Here is a 21,297-nt window from a genome sequence, read left to right on the forward strand (position 1 = left end):
CAAAACCTGCATTGTTGAAAATAATTGGATCATTATCAGCACCACTGTGGGTCAAATTATGAATTAGTCGCAACAACAAAACAACTTTACCATGACACGCGAACACAGTGAGGCATGTCAGTGATTTAGGTTTTTTTTTTTATGTGCTAAAAACATCCACACATTATTCAAGATACCATGGTAGGAGCAGGCACATGACCTGTGTTTTGTGGATACAGAATCAAAATACAGAAGGAGAAACAGGAGCAAGGTGCAAGCAAGAAATAAAATGCATCACTGCAGCAGTGGGATGACGGCCTTCAAGGGCCTCGTGCTCCCACTTGACCTGCTCTGATGCAACGTGGAGTTTCTGCAAGAAAGTTCTTCCAGCGCCATCAGTGCAGCTCCAGCAGCTCCAGCAGCAGCAGTCATGACAAATGTAACGGTAACACATCAGTAAAGCAGCAGCTGGTATCATTTACTATTACTATGACAGGTGTATTGGTGGGTGGGTGTGTAGTGTTTCTTCATCGATGAAGCCCCCTCCTTTTCCGAGTTCTTTCACTGCTGCGCTGTATCTTGTAGGTTTTCCTAGCTTGGACTCTTTCCTTCTGAAGTACCTCGGTGTCATCCAGAATTTCCAACCTTGAGATCTGGCTGATGACGTACTGCCTGCGTAGGCAACGGAGAAGAAAAAGAAAACTAATAGATATTGAATTGGTCTTAACATGTGCAGAATTGGCAGTGGATGGTTTGTGAACGGTTTCTGGTAAAACTGCACCCAGATTTTCCTTTGATACCGGGCTCTATTTTCGTGAAACTGGGCACAGACGCGAGTGCAGGAGCGTTTGGGTGTGCCGAATGACGTTTCCGGTAATCTGGTGACCGGCAGAGCATCACAGGGTTTATGAAGAGGTTCACCTAGGATAAATACTGTAACGGTCACGGATGACAGACTCACTAGCCCTTGGCTAACGGGTCGAACCCTTTAGTCGACTGGTCGCCCGTGGTGCAGGAGACCCGGGTTCGTGTCCAGGCTGAGGCGGTTCCCGGCTGCCCCCCGGAATTCGCTACATCACATACAAGCAGGTGGGTTTGAGGCGGGATCGGCTTGGCCACGCAAATCAGTTCATCTCAAACCCTTTCAAAAAAAAATTTGTTGTGGTGCAAGATGATTTAATTTTCCTGATGGATGAAGAGAGAAGTCTACTCTGCATTGATTAACTTAGATGAATGAAATCCGGCACCGGTTAATTCTCTACCTATACCACTGCTGTCTTCCATTATAAACTCCATCCCTATAGATTATTCATTCATTCGTTCATCATCAGCCACTTCTCCGGGATCGGATCGTGGTGGCAGCAAGCTAACAGGGCACCCCAGACGTCCCTCTCCCCAGCAACGCCCTCCAGCTCCTCCTGGGGGATCCCAAGGCGTTCCCAGGCCAGATTGGACATGTAGTCCCTCCAGCGAGTTCTGAGTCCACTCCAAAAGGAAGGCGCCCAGGAGGCATCCTAATCAGATGCCCGAACCACCTTAACTGGCTCCTTTCGATGCGAAGGAGCAGCGGCTCTACTCCGAGCTCCCTCCGGATGTCTGAGCTCCTCACCCTATCTCTAAGACTGAGCCCTGACACCCTATGGAGGAAACTCATAGATTGTGAGTTTATAGGAAACTATAACTATCTATAGGAAACGCTCTATAAATTATGACAAAACAAAATATACCTTTGAAGCAGCACGCAAGAACACCATTATTAAACAGTCTGGCTTACAGAACTCACACACTGCCTTCAGTATTCTCATGTTATGCACAAGAGATTTACAATGGACACAATAATCCTGGGGATTGATAGTAGAAATGGCTCCCGTCTCATCGAAGCCCAGTGACCCACGGGATTCCAGGTGTCAGGATCTAGTATAGACAGTTTGTAGCATAGTGGATACATACTGTAGCGACCGGAGGAGGCAGTCGCTCTGACTGTCGACGGATCTGCGCTAGGGCAGCGCAAGGGCTCGTGGGACTGTTCATGTTAGAGTTGAAATTGTTAAGATTTTTGTTGAGTTTTTATGTGTTCAAATATTTGGTTCATGTTGGGATGTGTTCTTGTTTGGGGGTTTGACTTGGACTGGGTACAGGACTGTTTACTGACTGACTGACCTTAGGACCATGACTTGACTTTGGGGGGAAATCATTGTGTTGTTCTGTTCCAAAGGCAAATAAAAGAGCATTCCCGGGCCGTGCAGTGTATGGGGCACGGGGATTGTCATAAAATGGAAATATCTGCCATCCATTCTTCCATGCAAGCTCACCACATTGGTGTCAGAAGTGGAACTGGGCTGAAGAATGGAGTTTGGATCCAGAGATTGGAGACATTGAGCAGACCCGTTGGCACTTGGAAAACCTTGCATGGCAACCGACGGAGCCCACCAGAGTTTAAAGTTTTCCAGCCACCCTGACGGCTCCAGTGCACCACGGCCCCACCGCCCCCTAGAGGTCAGAAGAGCCAATACGGGGGAACGCCCGCTGCCTGCCACCACCAACCACCCCCTGGCGACCAGGAGGGTTGCTGCCAATGAACTACCACCACTGGTCCTCACACCCAGCCTGTCGCACCCCGCAGTCGCGCAGAGAACACCAGCCAAGCTGCCCAAGTACAACGAGTTCACACAGCTAGAGCCATAGCTCTCACAAGTCCAACTAGCAGCATGGCACAGCAGATGGGGCAACGAAGAAGCTGCCATTCACCTGGCTCTGGCAATGGAGGGAAAGGCTATGCAGGAGCTCCTCGACCTAGCCCCAGTGGAGCAGCGGGACCTCCAGGCCATGAGCATGGTGTTGGAGAGGTGATCAGGCAGTGACAGTCACTAACCTGAGCAGGGAGCAGCTACCCAGCCGCCGCCACCAAGAGGGAGAGTCTGAGCACCTTCACCACAGCTGCATGTGCAACATGGTGACCCGCAGTTCAACACAGCCACCTAAGAGGAGTTGGCCCTCCGCATTTTCCTGCGGGGGCTCATGCCGGAGCAGTTGCACCAGCACGTTCACTTCTGCATGCTCCAATCCCTCAGCGGAGCTCTCTGCGAAACTGAACGGGCCGAGGTGGTACTCTCCACACGGCCTACCCAGCAGAAGACCCCTGCACTCCAACCACATGTCAGGTTGGCCGACTACGATGAGGAAGTGGCAGAAGAGGTCCGCCAAATTTGGCCTCCACCACAACAGTCTCAGTGAGCCTCAAAACATCCCGGCGACGCCCACCCCGGCCGACTGATCGCTGTTACCGGTGTGATGAGCCTGGTCACATAGCCTGCGACTGCCAGCACTAGCACCGAAAGCCACAGTCACCCAGCCAACGGGAAAAGATGGCGGCGGGTCCCAGTGAGGGGACCATCTGTCCAGTCTCCAGCCCTCTTCAAGGGCAATACATGCTGGTTGGCCACCTAGGTCACACCAAAGGACTTTATCTAAACTACCAACTCGATGGTCAACCCTGCCAGGCCCTGGTAGAAACAGGGTATACCATTTCCATGGTGCAACTTGGCATCTTCCTGGGCACCACCGGCCCACTCTCAGTGGCATGGTCACCAACCAACACCCAGCTGATGACAGTGACAGAAGAAAAGGCTGGCGAAAGAGGGAAGAAGTCACTGTGGGTCCAGGCTAGAGACCTGGAGCTGGCACACGAGTTATGGCTCGCCAACATCTGGGACCTATGCATCATTTGCCTGGACCTGCTGACCCAAAGGGGCACCCATGTTAATGTGTCGGGGCAACCATCACCCTCGGCACAAAGACCATGGTACTCCAGTCTGGTCAGGAGAAGCACAGACCCAAAGACCAATGAGCCAGTCACCAAGCAGCAGCCGCCCAGCAGGCACAGAGCCCCTGTGCTTCTCCGCCCTAGAAGCCCAGACCACCATCCAAGCCGCCCGCCAGCATGCCTACCACCAGCAGCCCAGCACCACCCCAACCGGCCTCAGCCCTGACTGCTGAGCCTGCTGTCTTGCCCTCTGCAGAGCGGACTGAGGCTGTACACGACTTATGGCAGCACGGCAGGAACGGACTTGACCCACCGAAGTGTCACCAGTTAAAATGCCTCTTCAATGACCATGCAGACATCTTCGCTGCTAGAGATGAAGACTGCAGGCGGACTGGGCTGGTTCAGCATGCCATCAAGACTGGCCTTGCCCAGCCCATCAGGCAGGGTCTGTGGCAGTTCCGCGTCATGCTGTTCAGGCTCTGCAACACACTGGCTATGTTCGAGTGGCTGATGGAGAGGGTGCTTGCCAAATATACCCTGGAGCCATTGGGTCGTGTACCTCGATGACCTGCTGGTACACGGCAACAACTTCGATGGAGCCCTGTCCAACCTGCATGAGGCCCTCATTGCCATCCATCGGGCCGGGCTGTGGCTGAACCCTGTTAAGTGTAACCTGCTGATGAGGGAGATGAAGTTCCTGGGCCACGTAGTCAGTGCACATGGCATAGCCACTGACCCAGCTAAAGTGGCTGCCTTCCAAGACTGGCCAATCTCTGCTAACATCAGCGAGCTGCGAAGTTTCCTGGGCCTTAGCATCATACTACTGCCATTTCGTCCGGAACTTCGCCACCATCACCAGTCCACGACTGGGACTGTGCCTGTGCTGCAGCCTTCACCCGACTCTAAACAGCTCTTACTGAAGCCCCAATCTTGGCCTACCCCGATGCCCAAAGGTCCTTCATCGTGGTCACTGATGCCATCAACGTGGGGATCAGGGCTGTCCTCTCCCAGCAGGGAAGAGATGGGGAGCATGCCGTGGCCTACTTCAGTTGTACCCTGAGTTGAATGAAAAAAACTACTGCATCACGCAGTGCAGTGGTCCTGGCAGTATGGCACATCTGACCATATTTGTATGGCAGCCACTTCCTCATCTGCACAGACCATGCCTCACTTACCCTGAGGGCCAGGTAGCCTGATGGCTGGAGGACCTTCAAGGGTATGACTTTGAAATTCACCATCAGGTGGGGTGACATCATGGCAAAACAACACATGACAAACTCTCTCAGTGTCCCTGTGTGGCATTGGAGTGCCACTAATGCCAGCGGCAAGAGGAGTGGGGCCAGATGACCCCAACTGTGGTGGCTATCCAGACCGCCAGTAAAGAGGGGAGGTGGTTCCTGCTGACCACGCAGCAACTGAGGTAGCAGCAGGAGGCAGATGTGACCCTGACACTGGTGAGGGGCTGGCTGGAGACGGGGCGGTGCCCTGAGTGGACAGAGGTGTCAGCACTGGAGCCCGAGGTAAAGGCCTACCACTCCTACCAGGCCTTTACCTCAGTTCAGGAGTTCCATGGTAGTAAGCTTCCCGACGAGGGAGTGACCTCCTGCAGCTATTGGTAGTCTATATGCTCCATCCTCAGGTTCTCCAGGTGGTCCATAGCTTGGTGGGGGTGGGGCACTATGGGAACGCCAAGACCCTTCACCGCCTCAGCAGACGGTTTTACTGGCCTGACTGTTGACAAGATGTGGCGCTACATATGCACTGCTGTGACTCCTGTGCCGCCCAGAAGGGACCAATCCAGCGATTCCACGCCCCACTGCAGCAGTACTTGGTGGGGACCCAATGGAGCGAGTAGGGGTGGACATCCTTGGGCCCTTCCCCATCACCAACACTGGCAACCGCTACGTTCTCCTATGGACTACTTTACAAAGTGGCCAGAGGAATATGCGGTGCCGGATCAGAGTGCCACCATGACAGTGGAGAGGCTGATGGAGGAGATGTTCACCCGCTTCAGAGTCCCTGCTGAGCTCCACAGTGACCATGGCTGGAACTTTGAGTCCCAAGTCTTCAGTGAGTTCTGCCAGCGGCTGGGGGTGAAAAAGACGAGGACGACACCACTCCATCCTCAAAGTGATGGGCTGGTGGAGCGGTTCAACCACACCCTGGCCATCCAGCTTGCCATCCTCACCACCCAACAACAGCAGGGCTGGGACCGCCACCTGCCCCTGGGCCTGTCGTCCTACCGGACTGCTCTCCAGGAGTCCAGCTAGTGCACGCTTGCTCCCCTCATGTTTCAGTTGGAGTTCTGGGCACCAGTGGACTTGGTATTTGGGGACTCACCTGAGATTGCCAGGGGAAAAGAAATGAACTACTTCCAAAGACTGAGGGATCGCCTGAAGATGGTCCACAACTACACCCACCAGGCCCAGGCCAACTCCGGAGTGCAGCAGAAGACCTATGACACACGATGCCTTGGGCAGGCCGTCATGCCAGTGGACAAGGTATGGGTGTATTTTCCACATCTGCAAGAAGGGGATTTCCCCCAAGCTTTGCAGCCACTGGCAGGGGCCAGGTGAGGTCGTGGGCCGGCTGTCTGAGGTGGTGCACCAGGTGCGCATGCCCAGCCGGGGGTCTATGGTGGTGCTGCACCAGAACAGACTCTCCCCATACTGCCCCCTTGCTCTGCCTGTTGTTAGGGAGGGGGGCAACAGTAGCATTTCATGCACAGATCAATGTGACACTCCTCCAGTTGCACTTCCTGGGAGTCCCAGGTGGCCTGTTCGCCAGCGACGGCACCTTGAGCATTTGAGGGACTATGTGTTAGGTGATGGGGTCGTGGGGGATGACTGAGCCCTCAGATGCGGGCTATGTAAGTAAGTAAGTAAGTAAGTAAGTAAGTAAGTAAGTAAGTAAGTAAGTAAGTAAGTAAGTAAGTAAGTAAGTAAGTAAGTAAGTAAGTAAGTAAGTAAGTAACCTTTATTGTGACTGGACACAAGTGCCAGCGAAATTAACCATCAACCTGTCCGTACATATACACAAACATACATACAATATGACAAGGGGGGTAGACAGGACAGGAAGACAGGGATGGAAGAAAATACAGCATAACATGAGGAGAGGGGAGGAGAGAAAAAAAAGCAACCCCCAGACTATGCTCCTGTGGGGAGTACAGTGTAGGAATAGGAAAGAAAACCTCAGCAACATAAGCACATAAATCAGTACACTTTACAACATGAAAGCTCACAACTTGCAACAGGGGAGGGGGGAGTGGAGGTGGAGGAACCCAGCGCAGGCAAGCAGCCATCCGGTCCTGCAGCAGAAAAATCGGCGCTGGTCACAGACCCACTTGTCACACTGGGGGTGCAAAGCGGCGAAGGCGTGGGATGGGGGGGTAGGGGGGCATGATTGCATATATGTACGTGTGTATGTAAAGTTCGTGTATGTGTAAGCCTGGTGAGTCGCTTCGGCTGGTGTCCCAACCAGTGTCTCAAGTCCACAGGATTGTCATAGCGATAACACAGCAAGTTGCCATGGAGACAGCCTTGATCATGCCCCAGACAGAGTCGATAATCAGCAGGTGTCTGTTGGAAACGGGGAAAGGAATGCAAGAGCGTCTCACTGCAGTGTTCTTCCAGGGGAGTTGTTGATCCAGCAACGGCCTTGGCCGAGGCCAGTGCTGGTTGAGGGGGCCGAAAGCAGATAAGATTGGAATTGTTTGGGTTAAGGGCAAGTAGCCGCATTTCAATTTACCCGACTACGCTCCTTGTCCATTTTGGTCTCCGAAACGATCCATTTGCCTTTGCAAAGCCGTAAGCTTCTCCATGATGTTATCCATATTGCGGTTTATAGCCACAGTCTGAGTGCCAACAGCTCTGCCCACCGCTTTCTGTATTCCTCGATAAACCAGGGCAATGCCTAATCCAATCAGCAAAAGACCTCTAATCATGGTTCGAATAGGTAGATGTCTTCAATGTCCTCCACGGAAAGAGCCGCCAGGCACACGACCCGCCACCGCTCCCACGCGTCCCTCGTGTAGCCAGCTGCGAACGTCCCGGCAGGACAATCAGGTTCCCCCGAACCCAAGCTTCTCGTCGAGAAGATGGTGTCAATTGCGTTGAGAGACCAGTTGATCAAATCCATGATTTTTTGAATACGTAGCGGAGGAGGTGGTCTCTCTGACTGTCGATGGCTCTGTGTTGGGGGAGCGCAAGGGCGCATGGGACTGTTAATGTTCGAGTTGAAATTTTTATGATTTATGTTGGGTTTTATGTGTTCGAATGGTTGGTTCATGTCGGGATGTGTTGTTTGGGGGCTTGGCTTGGACTGGGTAGAGAACTGTTTACTGACTGACTGACCTTAGGACCATCACGTTAGACTGTTGTCTGTCTCGCCAGTGATGTCGCCAGCTGTGACCTTGAGGGGAAATCATTGTGTTGCTGTGCTGTTCCAAAGGCAAATAAAAGAGCATTCCCAGGGCCGTGTGGTGTATGGGGCACGGGGGTCACCATAAAACAGAAATCTCTGCCTCTGTCATCCATTCTTCCATGCAAGGTCACCACAATGCATTCACTTTGTCAAGTTAGTGTGAATTTTGTGTGTCACAATGAGAGCAAATTCAACAGCCACACAGACCTTTTTTTTCTTCTGATGAACTTAAAAAGTTTGCACTTTGTGCCTCCGCTGGTTCTACACCAGCACGAAAGTAGAGCCCTGTGAGTTAACACTTCAGTTATGATATACAGTTTCACATTTTCACTGATTGCATAGTGATACAAAAGAGGAGATTTCTGGAGCCCCCTGGACATACACACCATTTGTAAACCTTGTAAAACCTGGAAAATCATATCTACCTCTCACCACCATATTCTGTTACTTTCAAAAAAGAATTGGATTTTGTCTGCTGTTTCTGGACGTTTGCATGTCATTAAAACTTTTAACATTTTGAATCCTCTGAATTCCGGTCTGCAGTTGAGTCCCCCGCCAGTACGCGTGGCAATCAAGGCCTGACCCTACTGGACTTCCACCATTTTGAATCTCTTGTATAGTTGTCACTTTACAACTTTTTTTGTTAGTAAAATGTACTGTATGGGTCCATATGTAACGGCATTATTCCTGGGGGGCAGAATGCTATGTTTTTAATCTTGACCAGCTCTTCATAAGTAACAACTCCTACAGAAAGGTCAAGAACCCGAGTCCATCGTGTATGGAGACAAGAACCACATTTGGCTCGTGACATGAAATTGACCTCTATACTACTTGACTGAAGGCCTCCATGAAGAAATATAAAGGACATTAAATAATTCCTTCCTACTGGCCAACATAAGTATATGTACACAGATTTCTCTATTGTATTGATCGTGGTTGTTATTTTTTACTTTTGAAACTGTATTTAAGTCTTTTTGCTGTGTTCTTTACGTTGAGCATTCTACCAAGTCAGATTCTTTGTGCAAAACTACTCGATCCTCCTTAGATAGAGGATCATCACGATCATCATGAGGATCGTCGATCCTCGTGAGATACCAAGAGCAAAAGAAATGTTAATCCTGTTGAGGTTGTCAAATCACAGTGCCAGATGTACCTGAAAGTTAACAGCAGAAAAAGCATTTCCCCTTTCTCATAAATGCCTGATATTGTTGTGGAAAAGCTCATGTCAGCAAACTTTACTTCTGTCAAGTAATGTTATTTATAGTACCTTACAATCCCACTTTACATATGCTGAGCACTCACGCCTGAAGTCTGAAACCGCAGATGAGGAGCTGTTTCATGGGCTAAAATTCAACTTCTGATTAATCACTTTCTGATTGTGGATAACGGTTGCTGGTTACATAATTTAAAGGATGCAGAGGGATAGGGGTATTTGTTTTGCAGAACAAGCTTTCAGTTGCAGGCTCACTCCTTGCTCACTCACCTATAGTCTGTATACTGAGTCAGACTTCCTCCATTGAAATAGCTTGGTGCTGCCTCGTTGTTCATCATACTGAGGATCCTGGATGTGAAAGAGACATCATGGTTTTAGGCAAGAGAAAAGAACAGGGATGAATTGTAGTCTACCAACAGTGGAATCGGGGTCTGTTGCCCTCACACAGACAGAAAATCACAAAAATGGCACAACAGAGAACTAAAACTACATATACAGCCACAAGCAACAATGATCAGAGTCCGTGCAGTTTTGAACAACTGCCACATATTGGCAGATTCTGACCAGTGTTGTAGAGTTACCTTAGGAATGTATCCGCACATGACTTGGCATGACCCAAGGATTCAGGAAGCACCAAAATTTTGATTCATGACCCATTTTTTTTTCTTTAATCAAATGCCAAAATGTAAAGTTGTTTAAAAACAGGGCCACAATAAGGTCAATTCTATGTTGGCAGCTGAAATTTGTTGTTTCCATGGTCAAGCTGTCATTTCAGCTGAGATCAAGATGCTTGACAGGCAGCAAGCTAATTAAAAAAAACATTTGGTAAACAGTTTAGGAGTTATCATCGTTTTCTTGCTATAGCGCCACCTATTGGACAAATCTCAGTAAATGTGGAGGTCGTGTTTGTTAGCCCCCAGTGATATAATGTCCCAAGTTTTGTGATGATTGGAAATTGTTTTCACAGGATATGGCTTGCTCTGTCAAAATGGACCATGCCCCAAATTTGATTGGTCTGTTGCAGGCAAACAGTTGGGCTAATCAACTTTCCTTTGACAACTCGTTGTCACTGGGCTCTGCGGATGATCTGTGCCAAATTTTGTGAAGACTGAATCAACAGTCTAGAGCAGGGATGGGCAATCTTATCCAGAAAGGGCGGGTGTGGGTGAAGGTTTTTGTTCCAACCAAGCAGTTACACAAGTTACCTGATCCCACTAATCAACCAGCAAAGTCTTTTGCACCCACACCAGCCCTTTCTGGATAAGATTGCCCACCCCTGGTTGAGAGGGTGTTAAAAAAAAAGCAGGTTTTTTCCCAGAAAATTCCAAATAGTGGAAAATTAATTATATCAGAAATAAAGTTGGTAATATAAGCTAGCTCGAGCATGAACCAACGATTCAGGAGAAGCAATGAATTTGATTCTAGACCTGACAGTTCTTGAGATAGAGGCCACAGTGTACCTCGTGGCCTCTATCTCAAGCTACTGTATCTTTCAGCTCCCGCTTTCATTAGATTTGGCTTCGTGAGATCGATAACTGCTGTTTATTCTCTTACTCTCTTCTCCTCTATATTCTGCTCTAACCTCTTCGTTTGTCGTACTGATTTCACTGTTTTCTGTGTTTAGCTCACTTATCGCTAGATTCTCTAGTTTTCTTTCTGAAACGACTTGTGTTCCGTAGGCAGCCTCTCGTTTCTAGTTTGTTACTAGTGTAAACTACTAATTAGACCCGTTAGTCCCTAGCTAACGGGTCTGACCCTTTAGCCGAGCGGTTAGTGATGTGGCCTTGTGGTGCAGTACACCCCCGTGTCGAATCCCGCACCGGGCAAGAAAATAACCGGTTACATTGGTGGCAGCGGTGGGATCCGGAAGTGTGCAGATCCTCAGAGTCTCTTCGGAGCGCGGGAAGAACAAAGCGCGAGGGCGCGCTTCCGGGGAGGGTGACGACTGTAGACTACTAATAAGACACGTTAGCCCCTAGCTAACGGGTCTGACCCTTTAGCCGAGCGGTTAGTGATGTGGCCTTGTGGCGCAGTACACCCCGTATCGAATCCCGCACCGGGCAAGAAAATAACCGGTTACATTGGTGGCAGCGGTGGGATCCGCAAGTGCGCAGATCCTCAGAAGTCTCTTCGGAGCGCGGGAATAACAAGCGCGAGGGCGCGCTTCCGGGAGAGGGTGACGACTGTAAACTACTAATAAGACACGTTAGCCCCTAGCCAACGGGTCTGACCGTCGAATCCCGCACCGGGCAAGAAAACAACCGGTTACACTAGCTTAGCCTAGCTTAGTATTTAGCTCTATCGCAGTCAAAGCAGCCTCGTTAAAACGATGGTGGTGTGGTGACTGTTCCACAGTTACGGATAGGTTGTCTCTATTAGAGGGACGTGTCCGTGAGTTAGAGCAGCTAGGACTACGTTAGATGTGACGGGCCCTCCAGATAGCCTCAGCCCCGGGCCTGACAGCAGGCCCGCTATTGTTAGCACTAGCTCGGCCTCGTCGGAAGATGCGGCGGAGTTTGTCTGTTTGCCGGCGTGGGAAGGCTCGCAAAAGCAACCTACGGTCTTGTGGCCTGGTCTGCAGTCACCTCTCCTGACTGCAAACCGGTTTCCACCCCTCACCAGCCCCGTCGGTAGTCCTACCGGCCAGTGTGCCTCTCCCGCTCCTGCTGACAGAGTAAAACAACGCACGCTAGTGATAGGAGACTCCATTACCTGCCATATCAGATTAGCTTCGCCAGCCTTGGTGCACTGTTTATCCAGGGCCAGAGCCTCCTCCAAAGAGGAGAATCTTGTGAGTCTCCCCCGTGTGCACGTGTAGTCTGTCCTCCCAGGTCTCCATGGTGATGGTGGTCGCCACCTGGACGCTGCTTGGCATCCTCCTCATCACATTCTTTACATATCTTATGAACCTGTATAATTTTGTTATCCGCTTTTCAATGTTGTATCGTTCTCTCCAGTGTGTTACATATCTTTTCTTGTCTCTTGTGTGTGTGTGTGAATGGTGTGATGGGAGTCTCCCCTGTGTGCATGTGTAGTCTGTCCACCTGTCAGGTCTACATGATGATGATGATGGTTGGGTGGCTCGGGTCCTGGGCTGTTCCGGTGGCATCTGGACACTGCTTGGCATCCTCCTCATCATATTCTTCATATCGTATCTTATAATTCCATCATAATTCTGTTATCCCATTTCAATGTTGTATTGTGCAAATTGTGCAAACACAACATCCATGCATGTCTGTCCGTCCTGGGAGAGAGAGCCTCCTCTGTTGCTCTCCCTGAGGTTTCTTCCTATGTTTTCTACCTGTTAAAGGGTTTTTTAGGGAGTATAGATTATCGAGTATAGATTATGACTAATCGATGACTTAATTGATTATGGCTAATGACTATTGCGAACTGTTCTCTTCTCTAACATGTCTTTTCTCTCTCTCTGAATGATGTCTTCTCCTTCCTCTTTTTCCGTGTGTGAATGGTGTCATGTGAGTCTCTCTTGCATGCACGTGCAGTCGGTTCTCCTCCCAGGTCTCCGTGGTGATGGTGGTCGCCATTTGGATGCTGCCTGCCCTTCCTCTCCTCACATAAGTTTTTCTCATTACATGATGATGCTGGTCGCGTGGCTTGGGTCCTGGACTGCTCCGTTGGCATGTGGACACTGCTTGGCATCCTGTGCATCATGTTCTTCATACATTTTATGTCCATTATAATTCTGTTATCCTCTTTCAATGTTGTGTTAAGTAAATTGCGTGAACACAACATCCATGCATGTCTGTCCGTCCTGGGAGAGAGAGCCTCCTCTGTTGCTCTCCCTGAGGTTTCTTCCTATTTTTTCTACCTGTTAAAGGGTTTTTAGGGAGTTGTTGCTTATCCGATGTGAGGGTCTAAGGACAGGATGTTGTATTGCTGTAAAGCCCACTGAGGCACATTTATCTTTTGTGATATTGGGCTGTACAAATAAAACTAACTTGGCTTGCTTGAATTGACTTATGGGTTATACAGGCCGATCAGGCGGAGTTTTTTGCAACTGAGGTTTAGAACGTTTGATGTCTCTAGGACTTACAGTTTCTGAGATCCAGACACTTCTAAGGGGGAAAAACCTAAAACAATGATAAAGAGGAAGAACAATTGGGGAAAAAGAGGGTTCCAGACGCTTGCTTGGACCCCATAATTAGTGTTGTGATATCATACACCAATTCAGAAGTAGAAGAGAAAAGAACTCAGGTAAAAGGTGGACTCACTTGATGTTTGGGAACTTTTGGCGAATTTCCTCCACGAAGAGCGGGAGGTTGTTGATCTTGTTCTTGTTGATGAATACGGTGGTGACACTGGGCATATAGGGGAACTTAACATGAGAGGTGTAATTGTTGCAGTCAAGGATCAAGGTGCTGAGCCGCTCCAGCTGACCCAAGAGAATTGGGTTCCAATAGACACTGACTGAAGGAGAAAACATTCACTAGGGATATCAAGGTGCTCAGAGCACACAGTTAACAGGAAGTACACTCTTTACACTCCATACTGTCCTTCTTTACCGCCTGGTTACTACGCAGACATGGGACGATAATGGACCAAATGAGGTCTTATTGGTACTGGGAATGTTCAACAGAATACAGATGACAGCACGAACCAGTGGGTGTGTTGACGGCCATGTAAAGATAGCCAAATGATAAAACGGAAAGTAGTTTTGGGGTCAAATCAAACAGCAGAATGATGGAAAGTATCGGGATTATGAAGGCTGTACTTGCATGCTGATCTATTCATTATGTCACCATAATGAAACGTGGGTAGGATCATTTGAAAAGGCACTAGTCCAACAGAGATAATGAAGGCTGAACGATTTCTTTATAAGAAGCCATGTCTGGACTTGACCTTCTTTTTTTTGCCCCCCCCCCTCCCGTTTTTCTCCCCAGTTGTACTTGGCCAATTACCCCACTCTTCAAAACCATCCCGTTCGCTGCTCCACCCCCTCTGCCGATCCAGGGAGGGCTGCAGACTACCACGTGCCTCCTCCCATACATGTGGAGTCGCCAGCCCAGCCGCTTCTTTTTCACCTGACAGTGAGGACTTTCGCCAGGGGGACGTAGCGCGCGGGAGGATCACGCTATTCCCCCCAGTTCCCCCTCCCCCCCGAACAGGCACCCCGACCGATCAGGACACACACCCACATCCGGCTTCCCACCCGCAGACACGGCCGGTTGTGTCTGTAGGGACGCCCGACCAAGCTGGAGGTAGGCAACGGAACAGACCGCTATGCTACCCGGAAACCCTGGACATGACCTTTGACTGTAATACAATGGTATGGTGTGTGAGGGACATACCGTTTTCCAGCCAGGCACACGGATATTCATATTCAGTGACTGTTCTATGACATAGGCCCGGGATGAGCAGGTAGGTCGATACCCAACACAACATAGGCCGTTGTCACCGGTCGTGCTGAATGCTTTCACGTTTTGTTTGCCAGGGTCTGGGCTAATTTTCAGTCCCTTAGCTAGGCTGTAGGAAATGACTTGGTTTTAACCTATGAAACAAAAATGACAAACAACATCCCAACTTTGGAGGAACATGAAATGAGAGCAAATATCCATGTTTTACTGATATCCGGTACTTGTTTTTTCTCTCAGTTCAGCATTGGAAGGATACTCGTCCAGAAGGTTGTAACTCAGGTCGAGCACTTCCAGGGTGTCGCTTTGTGTTAGTATGGCTTCATACGGGATCTCTGAAAGGCTCTGGTGGGCGAAGGAGAGCCACCGAAACGAAGACATGTCCAAAAGCTAGCAGCGTCTCTTGTTATGTTCCTCTCCGCTGCAAGTGGCCAATGCCGACAGGGAATTCTGATGATTACATCATGTCCAACCTTGAGAAAGCAACAACGACAACAAGATGTCTAATGATGATCATAAACCTCCACAGCAAGATGTCAGCCAAAGGGATTCTGGAAACAGCAGATACGTTGCCCTGCAGAATCCGGTATCTGTCCTCCTGGGACATTCCCACAGCCCGTCCTCCTTCTACCCGCTGTGCTGACACGGTGACATAGCAAATTAGCCAGACTTCATTATCCTGTGTCTGCAGGCTTCCTTCCACTGAGCAAACACCACACCAGCAACCCATAGTCTGAAACCCTCATGTCACCCCTGCCTCCCTCTGTCTGCAGTTCTTCAAACACAGATGTCCTGTCTGTATCTCTTACGGCCTTCTCATCGTCCCTTCACAGACTCTGGTACAAATGAAACTAGAGGTTGTGCTCAGCAAGTCCACATTACCTGATATTTAGACAGGGATTGCCCCTCAAGTCTAAACCCCTCCGTTTATTTGAATGGAAACTCAAAAGGTCTGGGTTTTGGGAAGCAGTTGTGACCTCTGAACAAAGGCCTCCATCATAACTATATTACTCTAGAATAATACGACGTGTCTGCTGCGGTTTCATATTGCTTATGTAAGCCAGCCACCACTAAATCACCTCCTTTCATTCTGCTTTTCTAGTGAATTATCAGCACAAGCGTGGCCTCCTCACGATGTTTTATCCAAACAACAGATGCCCTTGTGAGGGATCGTGGAGACGGTATTTGCATTAAAGACGAGCATTATCAGTTCACCTATCCGATCTATTTCACTTCCACCACCACAAGTTACACGTTTTAACAACGGTTTCCAACCTCCCTGCAAGATTAAAAAACACACAAGACTGGTTTTAGAGGAAATGTAATAAATGCATATATAACATATATAACATATGCAATATGTTATATATGTTATATAGACAGCTGTTCAGGTTCAGTGAACTCACCCAGTGCAGGAGACGCGTATCCCCAAGGAGCTTTGCAGATTATGGGAAGCTTTGAGAAGCCTTGCAGCAGATGAAAGGTCTCATTCATAGCCAGCTGTAGACCACATGGCGAGATAATCACGTTGTCCGTTAACCCTTTAATCACCCTCACCTATCGGCTCACATCTAGTTACTAACATTTACTGTGACGAACAACTTTTAGCATTAACATCACTTCAATGTGGCTGTTATCTGCACAGATGTTCAGATATCTCATCATCCCAAGACCGCTGTGCTAAAAAACTATGATAGCAAATCAAAACTATATACTTCTGAGTAGAGAGTTTTCCCATCAATCATAATGTATAGGCCTATTCATTTGAATGTAACAGCACAAACACTTGTGGGTTGTCACATGCTGTTTCTTGGTCGTTGTCCATGACATGTAGGATGAAGACTTGGTCGTTATCCATGACATGTAGGATGAAGACTTGGTCATTGTCCATGACATGTAGGAGGAAGACTTGGTCATGATCCATGACATGTAGGATGAAGACTTGGTCACTGTCCATGACATGTAGGATGAAGACTTGGTCAATGTCCATGACATGTAGGATGAAGACTTGGTCGTTATCCATGATAGGTAGGATGAAGACTTGGTCACTGTCCATGACATGTAAGATGAAGACTTGGTCGTTATCCATGATAGGTAGGATGAAGACTTGGTCACTGTCCATGACATGTAAGATGAAGACTTGCTCATTGTCCATGACATGTAGGATGAAGACTTGGTCGTTGTCCATGACATGTAAGATGAAGACTTGCTCATTGTCCATGACATGTAGGATGAAGACTTGGTCATTATCAAAGACATGTAGGATGAAGACTTGGTCATGATCCATGACATGTAGGATGAAGACTTGGTCATTGTCCATGACATGTAGGATGAAGACTTGGTCGTTATCCATGACATGTAGGTTGAAGACTTGGTCGTTATCCATGACATGTAACTGAAGACTTTGTCATGATCCATTACATGTAGGATGAAGACTTGGTCATTATCCATGACATGTAGGGTGAAGACTTGGTCGTTATCCATGACATGTAGGATGAAGACTTGGTCGTTATCTATGACATGTAGGATGAAGACTTGGTCGTTATCCATGACAGGTAGGATGAAGACTTGGTCGTTATCCATGACATGTAGGATGAAGACTTGGTCGTTATCTATGACATGTGGGATGAAGACTTGGTCGTTATCCATGACAGGTAGGGTGAAGACTTGGTCACTGTCCATGACAGGTAGGGTGAAGACTTGGTCGTTATCCATGACAGGTAGGGTGAAGACTTGGTCGTTATCCGTGACATGTAGGATGAAGACTTGGTCGTTATCTATGACATGTAGGATGAAGACTTGGTCGTTATCCATGACAGGTAAGATGGAGACATGAGAGGAGGGTCGGGATGCAGATGTTCCCTTCCTGTTGTGGAACAGAACTGCTCATATCGACCATGTACTGTAGTAGCTCTGCATGTACCCGCTATAATCGGGATATTATTTGAATTTGTTTGTAATGGGAGATAAAGTGGCCACAATAAGGGTGTCTGGGTAGTGTAAGCGGAGATAACACAGGGATCGCCGGTTCGAATCCCCGTGTTACCTCCGGCTTGGTCGGGCGTCCCTACAGACACAATTGGCCGTGTCTGCAGGTGGGAAGCCAGATGTGGGTATGTGTCCTGGTCGCTGCACCAGCGCCTCCTCTGGTCGGTCGGGGCGCCTGTTCGGGGGGGGGACTGGGGGGAACAGCGTGATCCTCCCACGCGCTACGTCCCCCTGGTGAAACTCCTCACTGTCAGGTGAAAAGAAGCAGCTGGTGACTCCACATGTATGGAGGAGGCATGTGGTAGTCTGCAGCCCTCCCCGGATCAGCAGAGGGGGTGGAGCAGAGACCGGGACGGCTCGGAAGAGTGGGGATAATTGGCCGGTTGCAACTGGGGAGAAAAGGGGGCGTGGTCACTCTAGAGATTAAGAAAGGTCTTCCAATCATTGTGTAGCTCGGCGTATAAAAGTAAGTGAACTGCATTGCATTGATTTAATAAAGGCGGGCTGTGAGAGCTTTAATTTAGACACACAACTCAGATTAGATCTTAAATTAATTTTGGCACATTTGTCCCCACCTCCATGTTCAAACCAGCCCGAGCTCATTCGTGTGGTGAATGAAACTCAGTCTGGAGCATTGACACTCCAAAACATCATCCTGTTCAGTACTCTCATTTTCTTATATCAAATTTTAATAACAAAAACCAAATGCATGGCATAAGAAAACGTGAAATAACTAAAAAGCTCAAAATAAAAAATCATACAGCAAAGTGTCGATATATATTCCCTCTGAATGAAGTAGAAATACTGTTATTGTTCATCAAAATCTCTTATCAGCATTACAGACGACAGAAGAACAACACTTAGTGGCTATTTAGTGTCAAGTACAGTAGGGTACATAATACGTATCGCAGGATATTTTTACACCATGTTCAGTGTACATGTTCAATATATATGATCAGTATACATGACCAGTATACTTGATCAGTATACATGTTCAGTATACATGACCAGTAAACTTGATCAGCATACATGTTCAGTATACATGATCCATATACATGACCAGTATACTTGATCAGTATACATGTTCAGTATACACGACCAGTATACATGTTCAGTATACATGACCAGTAAACTTGAACAGTATACATGTTCAGTATACATGATAAGTATACATAATCAGTATACATGTTCAGTATACATGTTCATTATACATGATCAGGATACATAATCAGTATACATGTTCAGTATACATAATCAGTATACATGATCAGGATACATAATCAGTACACATGTTCAGTATACATGATCTGTATACATGATCAGGATACATGTTCAGTATACATGATCAGTATACATGATCAGTACACATGTTCAGTATACATGATCAGTATACATAATCAGTATACATGATCAGGATACATAATCAGTATACATGATCAGGATACATAATCAGTATACATGTTCAGTATACATAATCAGGATACATAATCAGTATACATGTTCAGTATACATGATCAGTATACATAATAAGTATACATGATCAGGACACATAATCAGTATACATGTTCAGTATACATGATCAGTATGCATAATCAGTATACATGATAAGTATACATGATCAGTATACATTTTCAGTACATGATAAGTACACATGATAAGTATACATGATCAGTTTACATGTTCAGTACATGATCAGTACACATGATAAGTATACATGATCAGTTTACATTTTCAGTTCATGATCAGTACACATGATGAGTGTACATGATCAGTTTACATGTCCAGTACATGATCAATATACATGATAGGTATACATGATCAGTATAAATGTTCAGTACATGATCAGTATACATGATCAGTATACATGTTCAGTACATGATCAGTACACATGATAAGTATACATGATCAGTTTACATGTTCAGTACATGACCAGTATATGTGTTCAGTATACATGATCAGTATACATGACCAGTATACGTGTTCAGTATACATGATCAGTATACATGTTCAGTACATGATAAGTATACATAATCAGTAGAATAGTGTACAATAGTTGCTGTGTAAATGTCCCATCGACCTCTGTGGGTGAGTGGCGGTTGTGTGGCGGTTGTGTGGCGGTTGTGTGGCGGTTGTGTGGCGGTTGTGTAGCAGGTGTGTAGTTGTCCTGAGGATCAGTCGCGGCTCCTGCTTCTCTCCAGAAACACTGTTGTGATGTGATGTGTGGCATCACACTCGTTTCAAGTCTTGACAGAACACATGTAGTGGTGCCCTTTGCTGTTCTTGCAGTCTCTGATCTGCCATTTGGCCCTCCTCCACACCAGGACACACTTTTTGCTGCCCTTCATCTTCGACCGAGGCGGGGTCTTCCTCCAGTTCGTGTAGCTTACGGGTTCTCTGCCCACCCACTCCCAGCGACCTCGCCTCTCCCTGTCATTCAGACCTAAGAAGCAGCAGAAACAGCGGCGACCTTTGAGATTACAGCCTGACCATAATCACAGAAATCTAATTAATTGTTGGGTCCTTTCCCAGTTAGGAAGCCAAGCGGAGTAATGTTGTTACCACAGCCATCAACCCCGCCGGCTGGAAGCTGACATACTTCTTTCCTTTTTCTTTTTTGGATTTGGAGACTCTTTATTAATCCCCGTAGGGAAATTATGCCCTGCATTTAACCCATCCCAGCCGTGTAACTAGGAGCAGTGGGCAGCCGCCATGCAGCACCCGGGGACCAACTCCAGCTTGTCTTACCATGCCTTGCTCAGGGGCACAGACAGGAGTATTAACCCTGTGTTTCTGATGGTGGGGGAAACCAGAGCACCCAGAGAAAACCCGCCACAGACACGAGGAGAACATGCAAACTCCACGCAGAGGACACCTGCGATGACCCCCAAGGTTGGACTACCCCGGGGTTCGAACCCAGGACCTTCTTGCGGTGAGGCAACGGCGCTAACCACTGCGCCACTGTGCCGCCAACCTATATGCAGCCTAACTGTTCAGCCTAATCTTATGAATGCAAATTTTAAAGCCGCAATCTCATCTCTCCCATCACTCAAGAAATACACACCGATCCAAAATGGTTTCCTCCCGCTGAAGTCCCACAACCAGTCCATATCGGCCTCAGAGAGGACACTGGCTAAGTTGCCTTGGTATCTGAAGCAACAGAGGAAAAAATGCATCATATTGAATCCAGGGGTAATTTATAAAGCCTACAACCCAATCAAATCAAGATACATTGTATAGACTTCTAAAAGCAACACAGGACAGTGAAAAGTAGTAAGAAACAATATTTCTATAATACATATCATCCATCCATCCATCCGTCCATCCATTATCCGAACCACTTATCCTGCTCTCAGGGCTGCTGGAGCCCATCCCAGCAGTCACTGGGCAGCAGGTGGGTAGACACCCTGGACAGGCCACCAGGCCATCACACAGGGCCGACCCACATACATACATACACACATACACACACACACACACACACACACACACACACACACACACACACACACACACACACACACACACACACACACACACACACCTAGGGACAATTCTGT

The 21,297-nt window shown here is 47.9% G+C and overlaps 2 protein-coding genes across 3 annotated transcripts in view; both read right to left on the reverse strand.

Moving 5' to 3' along the window:
• Positions 1-506: 506 nt before the first annotated feature.
• LOC130130533 (uncharacterized) lies at positions 507-15,133 on the reverse strand. Its single transcript, XM_056300241.1, has 4 exons — positions 15,012-15,133; positions 13,613-13,804; positions 9,651-9,728; positions 507-651 (listed from the first exon to the last, which is right to left on the reverse strand). The coding sequence occupies exons 1-4, from the start codon at positions 15,131-15,133 to the stop codon at positions 507-509; spliced, it is 537 nt and encodes a 178-aa protein (XP_056156216.1).
• A 4,747-nt stretch (positions 15,134-19,880) lies between these two features.
• The window catches only part of frem1a (Fras1 related extracellular matrix 1a), a 61,496-nt gene continuing 60,079 nt past the window's right edge, over positions 19,881-21,297 (reverse strand). For both annotated transcript variants that reach the window (XM_056300574.1, XM_056300573.1), the window contains exons 36-37: positions 20,802-20,887; positions 19,881-20,180 (exon numbers count right to left, since the gene is read on the reverse strand). In XM_056300574.1, coding sequence (XP_056156549.1) covers positions 19,978-20,180; positions 20,802-20,887 — 289 coding nt within the window. In that variant the 3' untranslated portion in view covers positions 19,881-19,977. The remainder of the gene's footprint in view (positions 20,181-20,801; positions 20,888-21,297) is intronic.

This window comes from Lampris incognitus, chromosome 20, assembly GCF_029633865.1.
Source record: "Lampris incognitus isolate fLamInc1 chromosome 20, fLamInc1.hap2, whole genome shotgun sequence".
Classification (NCBI taxonomy): domain Eukaryota; kingdom Metazoa; phylum Chordata; class Actinopteri; order Lampriformes; family Lampridae; genus Lampris; species Lampris incognitus.